The sequence below is a fragment of the Pipistrellus hanaki genome (genome assembly GCF_964339955.1).
Source record: "Pipistrellus hanaki genome assembly, chromosome: 9".
NCBI lineage: Eukaryota > Metazoa > Chordata > Mammalia > Chiroptera > Vespertilionidae > Pipistrellus > Pipistrellus hanaki.
This window is the reverse complement of record NC_140511.1, coordinates 63,464,324-63,479,332: the sequence shown is the minus strand read 5'-3', so window position 1 is coordinate 63,479,332 and position 15,009 is coordinate 63,464,324. Positions and strand designations below refer to the sequence as shown.

General features: G+C 38.7%; 1 protein-coding gene across 1 annotated transcript; it reads left to right on the top strand.

Moving 5' to 3' along the window:
• The first annotated feature begins 1,692 nt into the window (after window positions 1-1,692).
• Window positions 1,693-11,686, top strand: MS4A2 (membrane spanning 4-domains A2). The gene is made up of 7 exons (XM_084893662.1): window positions 1,693-2,168; window positions 3,443-3,563; window positions 4,099-4,233; window positions 5,988-6,044; window positions 6,538-6,693; window positions 7,062-7,160; window positions 8,277-11,686. The coding sequence occupies exons 1-7, from the start codon at window positions 2,107-2,109 to the stop codon at window positions 8,370-8,372; spliced, it is 726 nt and encodes a 241-aa protein (XP_084749788.1). The 5' UTR covers window positions 1,693-2,106; the 3' UTR covers window positions 8,373-11,686.
• Window positions 11,687-15,009: the final 3,323 nt, after the last annotated feature.

Here is a 15,009-nt window from a genome sequence, read left to right as displayed (position 1 = left end):
GTAGGAAGAAGATGCTGGTGAGAATTGGTATATGAAATAATTTGGAGGTTTGCATTTTTCAAGGTTCTATTGAAATTTCTTACAAAATTGCATCATGTCCAAACACTGAAGACCATCCTCTGTCTGTTCCCTGTCTAAATCTCAAGTCTAATTTTTGATTATTTGCTGCACACATAATGAACTATTATATATTCCCAGAAAATACCATAGACAGGCATTTCTTCAGGTCTTTTCCAGCAGAGGTGGTTTAATTTCACTGAAGGAGAGGAAAGGAATCTCCTGAGGCTATGATTAGCAGCCTCTGATGTATTATATCGTTAATATCATATTTGTCCATTCTACTCTGCTGTGAGCTGGACAAGGAACAGGGACCATGGTACTCATCTCTGCATGCTCAGTGATACCAGCAGTAGTTGACATGCTTCAATAAGTCCTTTTTAGATGAGTGTATAATTGAATGATGTTTATTTCTTAACTAGAGGCCTGGTGCATGTGACCCTGGGGGGGCGGGGGTCCACTCAGCCCAGCCTGCCCCTTCTTACAGCCTGGGAGCCCTCAGGGGCAGGAGGTGACCTAGCAATCAAGGGAAAGTGATGCCCTCATCACACCTCTGTTTCTGCCACTGCTGGTAGCATAAGCCTCTGCCATCCCTGGTTACCTGCACCTTGGGCCGGCCCTGAGTGGCTGGGCAGCTGCCATCCCAGTCTTGCCTGCACCTCGGTTAGCCCTGCTTGCCTAGGCCTCAGTCAGAGGAGTGGTGCAGGAGGACCCAAGGCCCCCCGGCGGGGCTGAGGGGACTCTAGCGGCAGGCGTGGATGCCGGCATCTTGTGATGGTCAATTTGCATATTACCTATTTATTTTTAAAATTTCTTTATTGATTAAGTTATTACATATGTCCTCATCTCCCCCTTTTTACAATATCGGATTATAATAACACATTGCTCAAGTCCACCAATTCCTGAAGACACAGTAGGAAGATGGCACATGAGTTAATAAATTTTGTTATGAAAGGCATGCTAATACATATATCTTCTAGTGTCCTCTGTTCATATAATTATCTTAGTTTCCTGGATAATGTGGATTTTATCATACCTCAGAGAAACAATCCAGATGATTAGAGGTACAATTTGTAGTATCTTACAGTTTACTGATGAGGCATTCAAGGTTATGTCTATAATTAAACTGAAATGAAAGTGTCCTAAGTCTGTGAATCTCACCTGTATATTTGGTTCGTTATGGTCTAGCTAGTTATAAAATTCGAACAAACACATTTGTTTACTGGTAGCTCTAACCCTAATTGTGACATACTGCTCAGTCCAATGCTGCTGAGACCTACTCATAGGATTTGCCATCAAGTCCATGCCCCTCAGTGTCTCTGCTATCCCATCCTGGTCATCACAAAAATCAAAGCAGCAGACCATTAATTTAGTACTTTAGAGGACAATGGAGTCTTTAGCGTGAAATCGTCTTAGCTTTCACAGTCTGTCAGGAATGGTGCACAGCAGTTCGAACTCTACCTGTTTATTTTCTGAGACCATCTGTGGCAGAGCTAGATACATTGTGTCCAAAAGAGAGAAAGAGAGAGAAATACAATAAATATTGAAGTCGGAGATGAATCCAGAGATTCAGAGGCTAAAACATACTCCTATTCGTGAATCTAAGTATGATTTGAACAGGGATGATAGGCTTTTCAAAGGTACCATGGGCGAGCTTCCGCCATAGAAATGGCTGAACTGGGATGCAAGTAGAGAAGGACAGCTCTCTCTGTTCTGTAGTTTTTTTTCTCACCTTCTCAATCAGCATTAAACTGTTTAGTTTTTAGGGTCTGTGAATCCTGCTGGTCGCAGGAAGAGTTATTTTACAGCAGTCTCAGTAGACTACTCAATTTTTCTTTTCAAAATAGCAAGAGAAACCCTGTTAATCTTAATCAGCCAGTAAATTTATCTGCCTGACAAATGTCTTCACTAGAAAGATAATCATCAATGTAACGAGCCAATCCCTTTTAACTGTCCACCCAGAGCACACCCTGAGAGGAAGCCCACCAAGGCTTGTCTGTCATTAACAATATTCTTCATCACTGGATAGCTCAATTAATAATTTAAAAAATGGACTCGGAAAATAGAAGCAGAGCAGATCTTGCTCTCCCAAATCCACAAGATTCCTCCAGGTAGGCACAGGTTATTATTATTTTTTTAATTTTCTGTTAAGTAAATCTAGGTTACCTATCTTTTGAACTATTTCTGTTTTTTCTCTTTATTGTTGAAAGTACAGTATTAAATAGTTCCTCCTTCTCTTCTTCCCCTCCCCCATTAACCTCTTCTAGCCTGTTCCTATCCTCCCATCCTCCTCCCCAGGTCCTCACCACCCCATTGTCTGTGTCCAACGGTTATGCCTATATGTATACAATTTCATTGTTAGTTTTTTATATGCTCAATTATTTAGTGATCCAGACAGAAATAGTCACAATGGTGGGCAGATGTCAACTGATAGACTCAGTTACGGACCTATCTGGTTTAATTAATGTATTGCTATACCTTACCAGTAGTTCTCTCTGGTTGATGGAAGGAAGGTCTTTACTCAGCTTGTGAACTGGGAATAAAAGTTTTCTAACAATAGAGGTTCACATTCTAGGAATGAGGTAGGGGAGTTTGTTCTATCAATATAGATTTCTAGCCTCTGCGTCTGATGTGTGCTAAAGGACAGATGCTTTTAAAAACGAAATGACCCTGGGCTTCTTTCTGGGTAGTCTTTGTTAACAGTAAGCTGTGGGATTCTGTCTCACTGTTTAGAGGGGAAATGTTCTTGGAGTGAAGGCCATTAGAGGTGGATAATTTAGGTTTCTTTTGAATAGCAAACATGAACACATGTTAAAACTTTAAACAGTTTCGGGAGAGGCTGAAAACAGAACTTTGAGAATTAATGTTCGATTGTGAAATGTTAGGCATATTCCAAATCTTTAAAAGAGACAGTATTTCCAGTTAATCTCCTCTTAGGATGAAAACAGGATTAGAAATTCAACTAATCTTTCAAAGCCATTTCTTTGCACACATGAAATTGGGTGTGCCAGTGACAAAATATAGTCACACACACTTCCACATTAAAAGGACTGAAATATGCATAAGTAAACATGTTTGATCACTTTTATTTTCACTCGTCAGCACAGATTAATGGGAAAGAACTTGGTTTAATTCTTGGATTAATAAAAAGACTTGGCACAGTTTTCATTTCACTTTGTCTTCTCTAATCACTGATTAGATATTGATTTTGATCAGTTACTTGGACGCTTTGAACCTCAGTTTTTTATTCATTGCAATAAAAATTTTAATTGCAAGACTGTTTTGAAAAAGTAAGCAATGAAAACTCTCATTTTTGTGAGTTCAAAACTGAACATAGAAAGATAGAAAATCTTCCCATTACTAAATTTCTGTTTAAACTTCACAGTGTGCCTGAAATTGAACTTTCAGAAGCACCTTTTCGTGATAGCACCCTACCGGAGAAGGCTGCCCCACCACCACGCCAGACATGGCTGACATTTTTGAAGAGGGAGCTGGAATTCCTAGGCGTAAGTGAGCTTTTTTTCAACCTCAATTAAAATAAGGACTGGTTCTAGAAAAGAACATTAGGTTGCATCAACAGTTTTCCCAGTAGAATTCGTGAGGAGTAAAGAATCCAGTAGTTGAGTTGACACCAACTGGATCCTGTTGAGTAGAAAGAAGCATTTCCTCATGAATATTAGAATGAGAATGGCAAATAGGATTTGCCAAGTCTGGACAATTTCTGGTGGCTAATGTAATACCTTGCTCTGAAGAATTTATAATCTTTATCTTCTCTTAGATGGAAAGGACAGTTATTGATGTCCAACATGTCTAGCTAAGTAAATGTGATGAGAATCATATTGGCCATTCCTGCATTAGGTCATGCTTGTAACAATTCTTAGAGTGGTCAGAGGATCCTGGAAGATAGCACATGTGGATCCTTTCTCAGGATTGCCTAAGACACCAAAGCAATTTCCCACACTTGGCCTTAATGGTAAGGAAATTGATACACTCTTTGGGAAATATCTTCTTATTCCATAAGAGTTATGCGTTTTTCTACAGGTAACACAAATTCTGATTGGTTTCATATGTCTTTATTTTGGAACAATTGTCTACTTCGTGTTCAAGATTTCAGATTTTGAGAAAGAGTTTTTTTCATCATTTAAAATAGGCTACCCATTGTGGGGAGCAGTAATTGTGAGTATATTCTTATAATTTTTTCTGAAATAACACTGCACATAGCTTTTCTCTTATTCAGATTAGATATATTTATTTCTAGTATTCAGATATAATATATTTAAATTATGTATTTGTATCTATATTTTAAAAAATATATTTTCATTTTATAAAACTCCATGGGTTAAACATTTCAGGTTTAACACACTTTTATTACATGAGAAACCTGAGATTAATAAAAGTTAAATGAATTGTTCAAGGGAAATTTAGCCAATAAAAATAGAACCTAAATGTTTGGAATCCAATTCCAGAGAAATGTCCCTAACACTCTCATCAGTAAAGTTATTTTAATAAAGGAAAGGAAAAGAGACTGCTTAGGTGAGGAGCACAAGGTCAAAGGCATATGATGAACTTCTCTCATGCCCTAGAAAAATCTTCAGGTGCTTTCTCATGGAATCTCTTTTAACCATTTTACTATTTAGAAACTAGATGACTGAATGAGATTACAAACATACCTAGCTTTATTGAGTTATAATTGACATACAATAAATTGCACATATATAAGGTGTATACTTGATAATTTTCACACATGCACACATACATATGAAAACATTATCACATCAATATAATGAATGTATCCATTACCTCCAAAAGTTTCCTTGTGTTCCGTAGCAGTCCCTCCTTTCTTATATTTTCTGTCTTCCCGTCCTCAAGCACTCATTCACTCATTCATCTGTTTTCTGTCACTATAGATTAGTTTGCATTTTCTAGAGATTTATATAAATGGAATATCATACAGCATGTTCTCTTTACTGTTTGGCTTCCTCCACTCAGCATTAATTATTTTCAATTAATTCATGTCATTTTTTGTATCTACACCTCATTCACAGGATATATTTTAAGTCTATAAAACATCACATTGGGGGCAGAGCGGGGGAAGGAGAGAGATCAACCAAAGGACTTGTTTGTATCCATGCATATAAGCATAACCAATGAACGAGGACACAAGAGGGGTGAGGGCATGAGCAGAGACGGGGGAGAAATAGGGGGAATAATGACAGAGATGTAATTCCTTAATCAATAAAAAAAATCACATTGGTTTGACACTCAGTTAAAGACTTAGGACTAGATCAGAACTCTCCTTGAACTTTGGCCATATTTTATTTGAAACTTCTCTCTATTATCCTTTCATTCCAAACACTTAGCTTATTAGTGTCTCTCAATGCATCAAATAATCTGAATATTTGAGATTGTTTTGAACTTATGCATTAATATTTTCATCATGTACATTCTCATAATTACTAAGTGTCTAGATGATATATGCCAGTCTCTAGAGATATGCCACAAGTACATTTCTTGCTCAAATGCGCTGACAGTCTAATATAAAAGGTTCTCACACAATAAATAGTTACAAAGTTATGGCATAATCATGGAGCAGGTATTGCTAGACCTTGCTACTCCAAAGGTGACCCATAACCTGTCAATCTTAGCATCAGTCAGGCAGCCTGCTGGAACAAAGGAAGAACCTCAAGCCCCTTCCAGGACCTACTAAATAACAATCTGCATTTTAACAAGACCCTCACTTGATTCATGAGTACATTAACTTTGTGAAGCACTCCTTAGGAAATAAGAATAAGAAAAGAGTGAGCTCATGGCAAACCTGAAAGGTTAACTTTGTAGAATATCCACAACTTGAGCCTGTATTTGGAGGAGGGAGTGAAAGGGACATAGAGAAGGGCATAGACTCACTGTGTTTCCTCTCTTCCTTTGGACAGTTTGCTATTTCAGGATTTTTGTCAATTATGTCTGAAAAGAAAAATGCAGCATATCTGGTGAGTTGCAATTCCTTGAGAAGGTAAGAAAAGTTGAATTTTAGGAGTCTTGAGGGAGACATGCCATCATCTCTGATGGTATGAGATAATGTGGATATATGACTCCCCCACCCCCACTCTATTTTGTTTTGGTTATAATCATTAAAATATCAGTTGTGTCATTTTTAAACTACGAAGTGTTTAAAATGTTGCCACTTGTTTAGAAAATATCCTTATACCACCCTCATCCTTGTAAGTATAGACATATGATCATATAAATGATTTGTTTCCAATTAAGGAGACTATTTGAGGAGAGACTCTGTGTGCCCATGTGGGTCTTCCTGAATGGGGTCCTAGCAAGAAAGTTATAAATCCTTATTAAACAAATACATTTTCAAGAGCTCCTCTTTTAATCTCTATTTTGTATACATGCAGAATTTACTGTATACATCCAACCCTGAAATGTTGATGCACTGGCAGGTGCAGGAACAAGTCTAAGTGTTTTCATTATCAGGTGCAAGGAAGCCTGGGAGCAAATTTGGTCAGCGTCATAGCTGCAGGAACAGGAATCTTTATCCTGGTCACCAACCTAAAGGGCAGTTTGACTTATATCGATGTTTGCCAGCAAGCTTATGAGGATGACTTCTGTATGGCGGCCTTTTTTTCCACAGTATGTATTTCTTGATCCTAATCTAAGTAAAGAAGCCCCCATTGCCTTTTTTCATAAACACAAACCTTTTTTGCAACCTCTGTCACATAATGTGGTATTCTGTAGGTTCGTGCACAGAGATGCTGATCACCTCTTCCCCTCATCCCCAGCTCAATTCTATAAGGTTGGATTCAACTGCCTCAAGTAACCATCTCCTGGTTTTCGTGTGTGTGTGTGTGTGTGTGTGTGTGTGTGTGTGTGTGTGTGTATGTGTACAATTCTATAGGGACTGATCATGTGAGTGTGATGAAAACAGGAGCTGCTATAAGGGAATGTACCTTGGGACACCTAACTTGTGGCCCATTCTGTCTTTGGTTATTGTTCAACAGGAAGTTGTGGCGATGATCCTGTTTCTTACCATTTTGGGGTTTGGGGCTGCTGTGTTACTCATAGCCTACAGAATTGGAGAACTACTCAAAGAAAACCAGGTAGGCAGAGACTTGATACTAAATCCTGCATGACAGGCTAAAGAATTTGAGCTTATTCCCTAAAACATATATGGCCTAAATTTCCTGAAACATTTCTTCCAATAAAGTATTTCTTGGCCTAGCTGACATGGCTCAGTGGTTGAGTATTGACCTATAAATCAGGAGGTCATAATTTGATTTCAAGTTAGGTATATGCCCTGGTTGCAGGCTTGATCCTCAGTGTGGGGCCTGCAGTGTGCAGGAGGCAGCCAATTAATGCTTCTCTCTCATCATTGATCTCTCTCTCTCTCTCTCTCTCTCTCTCTCTCTCTCTCTCTCTCTTTTCCTTTCTGAAATAAAAAAATATATATATGAAAGAAAAAAAGAAAGTATTTTTCCAAGTTTCAATGTTTTTGTTTCCAAATCTCATGTTTCAAATTACATTTCCCACTCCTAAGTAGCATAAATATCAGTATAGCTCTGTGACTGAGGGTTAGGAAGATTGAACCTTCATTGTTTTAGGAAATGCAGATGCTTTGAAATGTATTAGGCATGAAATGAATATGCAGGTAGCATATGATGGAACCACTCACACAACTGGGTTTATTTTCTGTCCCAGAAGAGCTCCCTTATATTTGTTCCCCTTCTGTCTTTTTTCTTTGGCTTTACTCTTACCACTTGCTCTGAAACCTGTGTTTTTTTCTCCTTAATTTACATCTATCACCTGCATTTCCTCTTGTCTTACTCACCCATTGCACCTTGGATGTAAGAAAAAGAATTGCTAATACTTGATGCATATACACTTACTTAGATCTTCCAGATGAAACATACTATCTCCACTTGCCCATCTGTCCACTTGCCTGAAGCATTCAAGAGTGGCTGCCTTGTTTTGATCACTTTCCTCCAAAGACAATTAAGATAGTAGATATACCAAATTTCAGACACACTCACCAACTTGTCATTGGCTGACATAATTTATTTTGGGCCCATCAATCTGGCTTAGTTTGTTGAAGATGGAGGGAATATAATGGGAGAGTGTGAGAAAGAATATAAGATCCAGAAAGACAAAAAAGATGATCAACATCTCTTAAACAAGTCTTCTTGGTGATTGATACTGAATACTTTTTTCCTCACCAGATTCCAGAAGATCGTCTCTATGAAGAATTAAACATATATTCACCAATTTACAGTGAATTGGAAGACAGAGTGGAGACATCTCCCACTGACACATAAGAAGCACATTCAGAACATTCTCACCCATAGCAAAGGATATAGAAAACTAAGATCTTTGTTTATGGGGATACTGGCAAAATTTCAGATCTCTCTAGGATCCACCAATTTTACATTGTGATTTATTTTCCACATGGTAATATTCTATTTCTGTACATCTAAGTATCCCTCTTGCACAGTTTGTCAATATGATTGATTCATATTTTTCTTGTTTTCTTCACACCCATCTCTTCTGGGAAATCAACATGCAATAAGCATTTACTGTGTGCCTTTAACTGTGCAAATAGGAAAAACAAGAGGAAGGCTGGTCGAGAGTTGAGTAAAACTTTAACAGTTTTATGTAGTTTTCAACCTTTTTTAGAATTCACAGAAGTGATGGGCATGATAGACGTCTCCCACTAGATTATAAGCACCATTCAGCAAACATATCCTAAGAACTAATTAAGTGTTGTAACTTTTCCACACTTGACTCTTTTACATTGTGTATCCCAGTATTTCACCCATAGTGGGTGCTGAGTGTATATTAATGGAGTGGATGGGTGTAGATGCAGGGAAAATATCCCACCAGGCCAGGCCAGAGATAGAGTAGATAAGGAGAAAGAAATGATTCTGAAGTGAATTTGGAGGCAATAAGGAGACCAAATTGGTAGATATTAAGCATAGACTTAGGAAGATAGTCAGAAATTTGAATAGAAATTCTGAAATCATGTGTTAAATATTTTGGTGGATTCATATCATGTTAACAATGGATACTTCCTGCTTATTATATGGAGAAGCATATTACAATATATTAGAAAGATCATTGAGCTTATGAAACGAAGGGAGTCTATATTGGAATCCCAGGCTGACTGCTTACTAGTTGAATGAGTTGCAGCAAATAATTTACTCAATATGGGTTTCCTTATCTGTAAAATTAAGATTAGGCATAATTTACCTGCCAGCACTAAATGTCTATTGTGAGAATACACACATACACATATGTGCTCTATCTTTAAAATGCCCTAAATATATTATTATATAAATTACCTAATTTATATATACCTCTAAGCAATCTCCAAATCTTAATAATATCCAAAGATTTAAAACATAAGTCTATTTTATTGTAACTTCAAAAGCCTTACTCTCTGATCCCACTTCAACTTTCTCTTTAATGTGGTTTGTGCTTGACCACTTCACATCAGCACCCTGGCTTGAAATGTTCTGCCCTCTCTTCTGTACTTACTTAAATTCCTCCCTTCTTTAATGCCTATCATAAGTCCCACTTCATTCCTTAAGAATTTCAGCCAAGATTGCTCCTCTCTCGAGATGATGACTTTTTCAAACCAAACACACACACACACACACACACACACACACACACACACATGCACACACACAACTTACACTATATATAATTTTCTAAATGCAAATATTTTACATTCATAATATATTTTTCCCTAAGATTCAAAGTCTCCTAAAGATCAGTATATTGTCTGAATTATCAGTGCATTCATGGACAAAATACTCACTAATATTTGCAGTGGGCAGTGGGGAGTTTAATGAAGTTAGTATCTGATGAGAGAATAGGACATATCTAAGGATTCAAAATGAAAGATGAGTAAATTAATGAAGATCTTAGCTAAAATAAAATAAGTGGGCATGAAGAGAAATGGTCATATCTAAAACATGGAGAGAAATACTAACCGGTCTTATTAACAAGTTGAATAAAAGGATAAATTTAGACAAGCAATTGGGTAAGTAATACGTTAAGTGTTTGATTCTAAGATCAAAGGAGAACACCTGGGAATGTTGAAAGAAATGACAAGAAGTGATTTATGCATTAATGGGAAGGAGTCCAGTTAGGCCTAGATTAAGATTCATTTTAGATGGTCATTTTTTGGGGGGCCAAAAGAAATGCAACTAGAGAAGGTCTGACAGCACCCACCACAGAGCACTGGTAAAAAGGAAATGTGGTGATGGAGATTCTTGTCATTATAAGAGAGCTCATTATTTGGTGAAGCAGATTAACACTCAAAGAGAATTATTTTGAAATAAAAGCAAAGCCAACTTAACCTTTATATGCCTATAACCAGGGGGAAAGTAGAAGGAAAAAAAAAATTAGGATGGAAAATATAAGAGTTGTTCAGAAAAGTGCATTGTGAAATAGTAGATAGTGGATAGCCCAAAATGGAGAGTGATTAGACAAAGAAGGAAATGGTAACTGATCAGAGATGATATCTGCAAGTTTGGCAAGAGAAAAGTCTGCAGAGATAAATCAACTCCAGCTAAGGAAGGGAGAGGGGGCAGAGAAAATACCAGTGGCAAAGGTTCAGAGAAATTCAGAACTGGGTATGGTGATAAGGAAATCAATAAAACATTTGCAGAGGCATTTAAAGGGAATTGGGATATATGTGGTGTGAGAAATAATAGAGTGGATTGTGAATGCAGAGTAGTGAAGAAAAATTAGCAAAATAATGTTGTTGCCATTGATGTTTTTATTATTAAGAGAAGGAAAAAGGAATTTAAATCTTTAGCCTAAGTAGAAGTGTCCTATGGAGGTACTGAAAAATCAGTGTGGAGGTATTAGTCACAATTCATTAATAAAATAATTAATTATATCTTATGTGTTTAGGATACCAAAATTAAAAAGGGACAATTAGAAGTGAATTTCTCAGACTATGAAAGTGATCACATAACCACACAATGAGCAATTGACTTGGTATGACTAATTTTAGGACCTAAGGTTTTCTATTTCCATTTTCCCAAAGTAATTTTCCCCCCTCAAAATTTGACAGCAGAATAAAAATATATCCTTTCACTGTGTAGCTTGCTAAGCTGTTTCTTCATAGGTATTGATCACATCACATCACTTATGGCATATGTATTCATATAAAAATACTAAGCCTGGTCTACCAGGACCTATTGAAATGGATCCAGTCTATTGTTACACTTGTATAAGATTTTATAATGCTTTTTCTCCCACTTGATTAATATTTTAACCACATTGTTGACTATATTTTCTATGTACACAACATATTTTTTTGTCTCAAGACCATTTTGATAGTTGTCCTGTCCCTTCCTGTCTTTTATCACATGCTCACTTCAAGTACACAATGAATATACAACTGCATTGCTTTCTTTTAAATATTTCAATGTAAAGGTCACCTTCTCTGTGAAGATTGTCTACTGCATACCTATTCATACAGCCTTGATTTCTTGCCTCATGACCATCTTACCCCATAATGCAGTGTGTTGTCATTTATTATTTGTGTACTTGTGATCTCCTTGATATATCAATTAACAGTATTTCTACAATAAACTGGAATCATTTAACTTGATTTCTTGTCTCTCTGTGTATGTATGTACTGTATATGAGGGTGAGGGGCTGATCAAGAATAATAGAATTGAAACATCAATTCAGTAATACAAAATACCAAGAACAGTCTGTAGAGTATTCATTTTTATCAGTGCTTTATCAAATGGGACAATCTATTAATAAACTCAGTTTGGAACAAAAGAACTCACCTGAGCTTTCTGTTTCCATGTCCTGTGCTTGTGGGAATCAAAATTACTAAGTTTGTGTCTGGGGTAGCAACAGCAATCAGAGCTCTTTGATATACCACCTAGCAAGACAACTGGGGACAATAACATTTGTTATTGATTTATTAAAGAACTGTTTCTGAAAATTATCTTAGAAGTAAAATTTTCCAAATAATTTCCATTCTATGAAGTATGGCTCTACCTATAAAAATTACCTGCACTGGTGCTCCCATGACGTATTGGCAAATGTTTGCAATGGATTCCGTTACTTTCACAAAAGCATTGGGAGGTACACAGAGGCCAAAGAATCAATATGGCAGATGAGCTCATCCAGCAGAGTCAACCCAGTAAGATCTGTCTCCTCAGAGACTAGTCGCTTCTCAGGCAAGACTACTTCTTTGGCTGTGACATGGTCCTTTGAGAGAATATGCCAATAAATATGGCCCCTATTTCGAAGATCAGGACTATTAGAATCCTGTGTTGCCAAACTCAAGACCTGGTGTACCACCTCCTGTGTTTCTGACTGTTTCTTGAGAAACAGCTTCACTATGGCAGTGAGCAGAGTGAGCTGCCCCTGGGTGCTCTCACCAGGAACACCTTCCAGGAAGCTTTCTAGGAACTTATCAACATTGTCAGTTCCTCCAGCATATTCTCCCAAAATCCAAGTCATCTGGCTTGAGCACCTGGCTCATCCAGAGAATTTAAGTTCTCATACAGAGTAGAGTGGCCATGATGCTTTAACACTTGCTGGGGTACTTGTGGAGATGTCCCTGATGACAACAGTCACCTCTTGGTCTTGGATCACATAATTTACTTTGGTCTGGATGAGATCAAGCAGTGTGTTTACATGACATTCCGAAGATTGCTCCGCTTTGATGGTGAAACTGGACACTAAATGTGTCCAAAGCTGCCTGACACTACTGAGTCAAAAAGCAGAGACAAGGTTGAATTATCTATGACTCTTTATTTCATATTGGTGGCAATATGGAGTGAGAAGCAGACTTCATGCCCTGGAAAAATCCTGCTCCCCCTTCTTCTGCCAGCTGGCTGACTATACTAGGGTGAGGGAAAATAACTAGGTGCAGCTGGGAGTGTAACACGGGAAGGGGAGTGTAGGATCTGCAGGCTGGCCTTCAGGAATTCAAAGTCTGATAACAAGGTGGCTAATCTTCTATGATGTTCAAAACAGCTTAGCCTGTTCCTGGAACCGGAGAATCGTTGGTATTCCTGAGGCAAACTCCCAGATGGGTCTGGGTCCAGGCACAGCAACCAGGTCAAAGCATCTCCTGTCTTTGGCCTGCTTTTAAAATATATTTCTTTTCTGAGTAATGGACCCATCCGGCTTGTTCAAGGTTACTTTATCTTTTACAGCCATGTTTTTCTTCTTGCAATACATCCTCCAGTTTCCCAGGGTCCATAAGAAAACCTCTTATCTATAGTTAGTAAGGTGAATAATCACTAAACAACTGTGGTCCTATTCTTATTACATGTCCTTCCCCTATTAACAGTACACTGTCCAATGGCCTAACAGTCAGCATCCACTTCTGTGACACATTCCTTCAGCTCTGCCAGAACCTGAGCAATATTGGCTTAGGATGCCAAATGGATATGATATCCAACTTCTCTAGTTTAACACAGATGGAATCATCCTTCACAAAGAAGACTACGATTTCTTGATTTAAGATTTCAGGCCTTTTCTGGACAATTAGGTTGATGTTTCTCAGGGCAACATACTACACCTCTGGCTTCCCAGACAGCAGAGTGACAGGAAGGGCCAACTTCTTCAGCAGCATATTGTAGTAGTCAGATTCCTTGGGTAACAACTCTAGAAGTTTTTCTTTTAAAAATATATTTTATTGAATTTTTTTTTTTTTCAGAGAGGAAGGGAGATGGAAAGAGAGTTAGAAACATTGATCAGCTGCCTCCTGCATCCCCCACACTGGGGATGTACCCACAACCAAGGTACATGCCATTAACTGGAATCTAACCTGGGACCCTTCAGTCCACAGGCTGACCTTCATGGAATAGTGGTCTGGATTCCATATGGAGATCTATTCCCCTGATACACCACTGTGTTCAGTGTTTGTAGCCTGGGCCCCGGTTTGGCATTCTTGGCCCCACCATGATGATCTGGGACCTGAATGTAAGTCTGAGCCCAGGATGTAGATCTGGGTGCTTGGAGGAAGGTGTAATCACTAGGGGGCGCTATAGGCCCAGGTGGGAGGTTTGCCTCAAGAGTAATACCTTGGGATGATGAAATGGTGGTCTGGACTAGCCTGGGTATTTAGACTCCAATAAAGGGATAGGCAATGTGTTCTTATCTGGGTTCTCAGAATGGCCTTCTGGTCCTCTCCATAAAGATCTGGGACTTGGCCTTAATGGGTTTGGCTCAGTGGATAGAGCAACAGCCAGTAGACTGAAGAATCCCAGGTTTGATTTCGGTCAGGGTCACGTACCTTGGTTGTGAGCACATCCCCAGTTGGGGGTGTGCAGGAGGCAGCTGAACCATGTTTCTCATGGATACTTCTAACTCTATCTCACTCTCTACTTCTCTGTGAATTAAAAAAAAAAAAAATGGTTTGTGACCCGGATTGAGTTCTGGGTCCTGGGAGAGCGGTATGGGCCAAGGAGAAAGTTCTGCGTTGTGGTGGGCAGTCTGGTATCTCAACGGAATTTTGGATTACGGAATAGTGGCCTGGGTTCCGTATGGAGATCTATTCCTCTGATACAACACTGTGTTAGGTTGTTTTTTTTTTTTTTTGTTTGTTTTTTGTGGCTTGCACCCTGGTTTGGCATTCTCGGCCCCACTATGTTGGTCTGGGACCCGGATGTAGTTCTGAGCCCCTGATGTAGATCTGGGTGCTTAGAGGGAGGTGTGGTCACTAGGGGGTGCTATGGGCCCAGGTGGGAAGTTTGGGTCAGGGGAAGGGCCTGGGGATGATGAAATGGTGGTCTGGACTAGGCTGGATATTTAGAGTCCAATAAAGTGATAGGCAATGGGTTCTCATCTGGGTCCCCTGAATGGCCTTCTGGTCCTGGCCATAAAGGTCTGGGATCCAGCCAACACAGGTTTGGCTCAGTGGTTAGAGTGTCGGCTTGCGGACTGAAGGGTCCCAGGTTC